General features: G+C 43.1%; 1 protein-coding gene across 1 annotated transcript in view; it reads right to left on the bottom strand.

Moving 5' to 3' along the window:
* Positions 1-2,364: 2,364 nt before the first annotated feature.
* Positions 2,365-5,449, bottom strand: part of LOC103582633 (zinc finger protein 850-like) — a gene marked incomplete at both ends in the record, with an annotated part of 6,370 nt that continues 3,285 nt past the window's right edge. The window contains 2 exons of the mRNA XM_008564179.1: positions 2,365-2,493; positions 2,599-4,062. Coding sequence (XP_008562401.1) covers positions 2,365-2,493; positions 2,599-4,062 — 1,593 coding nt within the window. The remainder of the gene's footprint in view (positions 2,494-2,598; positions 4,063-5,449) is intronic.

Raw genomic sequence — 5,449 nt, 5'->3', positions numbered from 1 at the left:
CAAGGACACATGTAACAATAGTGTCTTTGACACTATGAGTCTAGAGACCCCCTCCTTAGTGCTTAGGCTACACCCCACATGCTTGGCCGTGTGTCTGTACTCCCTTCCTTGACAACTGCTTGTAAAACTCGGCTCTCAAATTGTTAGTTGGAGAGCCCAGTTCCCAGATTTTGAATCACTTCATTTTGGGGGACAAAGACCACAGCTCACTTTCATCTAAATTTTTAAGGAACTTCAACAAGAAGGGGCACCTGCTTGGTTTGAGTCCCTCCCACTCCTCGATACATCTCAATTCTGAGGGTGTGTGGGTGCAGACTGCTCTTACTACTCCTGCTGACTAAGGAAAACACTTGAATTTAGGATTGGAGGAATGTTGTATACACTTATTTCAAAATATTCTCAAGTCCCTGGCCTGGGTCCTTGATTCTGCACAGAATATTAGTGCCAGTGAATATGGCATGAGCAGATCTTAGGATGCAAAAGTGAGGCCGGGAAACCAGTTAGGCCATCGAAATAGTGAGAGGAGAGATAACGGTATCACAGNCTGCCAAATTAATCAGGCCTGGATCCATTCACAGCCAGTCTTCTTGTGTCATCAGGCTGTGGCTTCCTTGACTGTTTAGTCATTTCAAGTTGCCTCTTTGCACCTTCTGATAAAATAACTACACATAATAATCTAGACCCGTTAATATGAAAAGAGCTAATTTGACAATGAATTCAAGTTCCCGGTGAGATCAAAATTAATGTGTGATGCATAATGTGACAGGCAGGAGAACTGCTTAAATAGCAAGACTGTGCCTGGAATTGTTTCATCAGAATATAGAAAATTCTGTGCATCTCTTAATCTGATTAGTAACTCCCACTGAGAGCCTTGGTCGAATATTATTTGTTGATGGGTTTAGCTCCATAATAAAACTGGAGGTCGTTAACCAGGTATAACTGTTATTACCAAACCAAACTTGGGTCTTCTCAGCTGAGTGCAGCTAGGAAAAGACACTGATACTGGGAAGCAGTGAGGGAAATCAGGTGTTTAATTTCAAGGCTGAGCAACTGGAGCAGAGGTAGCAAATGGTGGGGGGAAAACCCAAGCAAGGACCTTTAAGGGAAAATCTTGTGGGTTGGGGATGGGTGAGTAGCCTGTGGATGTTTGTCTCAGAAGACAGAGGAAGAGCTCTGCGACACTGTCTGCCTCCTTCTGGCTCCACTCAGTCTGGTGTCCCTGTTGTCCACATTTGGTCAGCACTTTCATCTGGTGGGAAAACTTGGGTCTCATTCCCTGTAGGAAATGTCTCAAGGACACATGTAACAATAGTGTCTTTGACACTATGAGTCTAGAGACCCCCTCCTTAGTGCTTAGGCTACACCCCACATGCTTGGCCGTGTGTCTGTACTCCCTTCCTTGACGACTGCTTGTAAAACTCGGCTCTCAAATTGTTAGTTGGAGAGCCCAGTTCCCAGATTTTGAATCACTTCAATTTGGGGGACAAAGACCACAGCTCACTTTCATCTAAATTTTTAAGGAACTTCAACAAGAAGGGGCACCTGCTTGGTTTGAGTCCCTCCCACTCCTCGATACATCTCAATTCTGAGAGTGTGTGGGTGCAGACTGCTCTTACTACTCCTGCTGATTAAGGAAAACACTTGAATTTAGGATTGGAGGAATGTTGTATACACTTATTTCAAAATATTCTCAAGTCCCTGGCCTGGGTCCTTGATTCTGCACAGAATATTAGTGCCAGTGAATACGGCATGAGCAGATCTTAGGATGCAAAAGTGAGGCCGGGAAACCAGTTAGGCCATCGAAATAGTGAGAGGAGAGATAACGGTATCACAGGCTGGAGATGAAGAGAAATGCTCTGATTTGGAATATTTTGCAGATACAGCTGATAGGATTTGCTGACAGTTTGGGTACTGCTTCTCCTGCAGAACAACCACAAATTACAATCAGAATCTCCTTGGGCTCACGAAGCTACTTAGAAATAAAATGGAACTACAAAACCAGACTACAACTTGACTGACGGCCACCTGGCTGGACTTTGCCCCCCACCATTTCTACAATCATGTTCATATAGCCATGAAATTAAAGATTTGATATTTTCTTATTCTTGTCTATTGGTGTGGTAGTCAACAGGAGCAATGTTAGAATCATGAAAATGCCATTTGAGGCAAAGGAATACTGTTCCTCATGAGGTTTGAGAGGGAAATCCTACTTAAGATAATTTTTTCATGTGAATTTTCTGGTGTGGAAAAAGATTGGAACTGTGAGTGAAGGCTTCTCCACACTTGCTGCATTCATAAGGTTTCTCTCCAGATGAATTATCTGGTGTTCAGTAAGTTGGGTCCTCTGCCTAAAGGCTTTCCCACATTCACTGCATCTGTAAGTTTTCTCTCCTGCGTGAATTTTACGATGCTGAATAAGAGTTGATTGTGCACCAAAAGCTTTCCTACATGCACTACACTCACAGGGTTTCTCACCAGTATGAATTCTACGATGTTGGATAACATGTGCATTTTGGTTAGAGGCCCTGCCACATTCATTACATAAACAGAGCTTTCTTTTGTTATCCACGACCAGATGAATATCATGTGTTCTCTGATGTTGACTGAGGTGTGAAGTGTGTCTAAAGGCTTTCCCGCATTCACCACACTCATAGGGTTTCTCTCCATTATGGGTTCTCAGATGCTGAGTTAGATTGGTGCTTTGTCTGAAGGCCTTCCCACATTCACCACATTCATAGGGTTTCTCTCCATTATGGGTTCTCAGATGCTGAGTTAGATTGGTGCTTTGTCTGAAGGCCTTCCCACATTCACCACATTCATAGGGTTTCTCTCCATTATGGGTTCTCAGATGCTGAGTTAGATTGGTGCTTTGTCTGAAGGCCTTCCCACATTCACCACATTCATAGGGTTTCTCTCCATTATGGGTTCTCAGATGCTGAGTTAGATTGGTGCTTTGTCTGAAGGCCTTCCCACATTCACCACATTCATAGGGTTTCTCTCCATTATGGGTTCTCAGATGCTGAGTTAGATTGGTGCTTTGTCTGAAGGCCTTCCCACATTCACCACATTCATAGGGTTTCTCTCCATTATGGGTTCTCAGATGCTGAGTTAGATTGGTGCTTTGCCTGAAGGCCTTCCCACATTCACCACATTCATAGGGTTTCTCTCCATTATGGGTTCTCAGATGCTGAGTTAGATTGGTGCTTTGCCTGAAGGCCTTCCCACATTCACCACATTCATAGGGTTTCTCTCCATTATGGGTTCTCAGATGCTGAGTTAGATTGGTGCTTTGCCTGAAGGCCTTCCCACATTCACCACATTCATAGGGTTTCTCTCCATTATGGGTTCTCAGATGCTGAGTTAGATTGGTGCTTTGCCTGAAGGCCTTCCCACATTCACCACATTCATAGGGTTTCTCTCCATTATGGGTTCTCAGATGCTGAGTTAGATTGGTGCTTTGCCTGAAGGCCTTCCCACATTCACCACATTCATAGGGTTTCTCTCCATTATGGGTTCTCAGATGCTGAGTTAGATTGGTGCTTTGCCTGAAGGCCTTCCCACACTCACTACACTCATATGGTTTCTCTCCTATGTGGATTCTCTGATGCGGACTAAGATTTGAGCCCTGAACAAAGGCTTTTCCACATTCATTGCACACATAAGATTTCTCTCCAGTATGAATTCTGTAATGTTCAATAAGGATTGAGCACTCACTAAAAGATTTCCCACAATCATTACATTCATAATGTATCTCTCCAGTATGAATTCTCTGATGCTGAGTAAGCTTAGAGATCTGAAAAAAGGCTCCTCCACAATCATTGCACTGAAAGGGCTCCTCTCCAGTATAAACTCTGTAATGTTGAATAAAGTTAGAGATCTGAATAAAGTCTCTTCCAGAATAACTGTACTGAAAAGCCTTCTCTCCAGTGTGAACTCCGTAATGTTGAATAAGGTTAGGGAACTGGGTGAAACCTTTTCCACATTTAATACACTCATAGGGTTTCTCTCCAGTATGGTAGCTCTGATGTCTAATGAGGTCAGTACTCCATTTGAAGGCTTTCCCTCATGTACATCATGCATAAAGCTTCCCTCTCCTTCGAATGTGCTGCTTTTCATTAATAGTTTTTTGCAACAGCAGATACTTTGGGATTCAGTGCATTTACATGTTTTTTCTAACACCTGAATTCCTTGATAGTCATTGTCATCTGAATGCTCATTGAAGTTTTGATCACATATATCTAACTGCCTGGAAATCTCTTTTGCATGAAACTCCTGAAATGATACAGCATCTGAGCTCAGATTCCACATTTTGTCCAACTTGTTACATTCCCACATTTTCTCTTTTGTAGAGATTTCCTCCTGGATAACAGTCATTGGCCTAAAAGCAGTCTTCTCAAGATGAGATTGTTTCAAATTCAAACTTCCTCAAGTCTGCATAAATTCATCTCATCTTTCCAGCTTTCACTGGCTTAGATCCTGCTGTGACCATGTCTTGTGTTTCCATCTCTTCATAAATTTCCTGGTTTAAATGCATACCTGTCTTCTCAGGCCTGGCCTCCAATTCTGAAATAAACACAAACTGTCAATATCATCTGTCCTTTGATCCTGGAGAAAGAACTGTTGTTACATGAAAAGAGAACTACAGGAAACAGATATCTCAAGAAATACAGGGATCAATGCTGACTGAAAATGAAAAAGAGGAATAAATAAGGAAGGACAGACAAAGTGGTAGAAGATGTGGTAGACACAGGCTAACTACAGTTCATCTTGTACATCAGGGATAGGTGAAAGGATAAATGCAGGTAAGAGGGAATGACAGGGAAGCTGAGCAAGTTGTGAGATAAAGAACCTTCATGGACTATGGAAAAAGGATAGGCAAACGGTCTGCCTTAGACTTGAGGACAGAAGCACAATGAAACCAGGACACCTGGAATCTTTTCTCTTCATTTTTATCTAGCTGAGCTACACTTTTTCATCTCAACACATGAATTCTTCCTTTCCGTCCCTTATCACAAACTAGCCCTGACCCAGAACCCCAGTACTCAGGTACATTTTTCCTTAAGGAAGAGGAAAGTCATGCAGGAGGGGCTTTTCATAAAAGTTGATCACTCAACATTTTAAAATATTTATTCAGTATCGACTTCTTTATTACTTCCTGGTACTTACTCAAACCTCTTTTAATAACCATAAGACAGTCGTGAGCGGGGCCCTGTGATGGGATTAGAGCCCTTGTAAGAGCGACAGGAGCCGCGGCTCCCTGCTCCGTCGCGGAGGCTGTGGTCTGCACGTCGAGGGCCTCACAGCCTCCAGAACTGAGAGAAGCGCAGTAGGTGAATGATCGTCCTTCAAGCTGCCCAGCCCGTAGCACTCGGTTACAGCAGCCGGAGCAAACTAAGACAAGTTCTAAGCGTTCTTTCTATGTTCTCGACACTGTGCCCTTGTCAGATGT

The sequence above is a fragment of the Galeopterus variegatus genome, unplaced genomic scaffold, assembly GCF_000696425.1.
Source record: "Galeopterus variegatus unplaced genomic scaffold, G_variegatus-3.0.2 Scaffold17112, whole genome shotgun sequence".
Lineage (NCBI taxonomy): Eukaryota > Metazoa > Chordata > Mammalia > Dermoptera > Cynocephalidae > Galeopterus > Galeopterus variegatus.
This window is presented reverse-complemented; position numbering and strand designations above follow the sequence as displayed.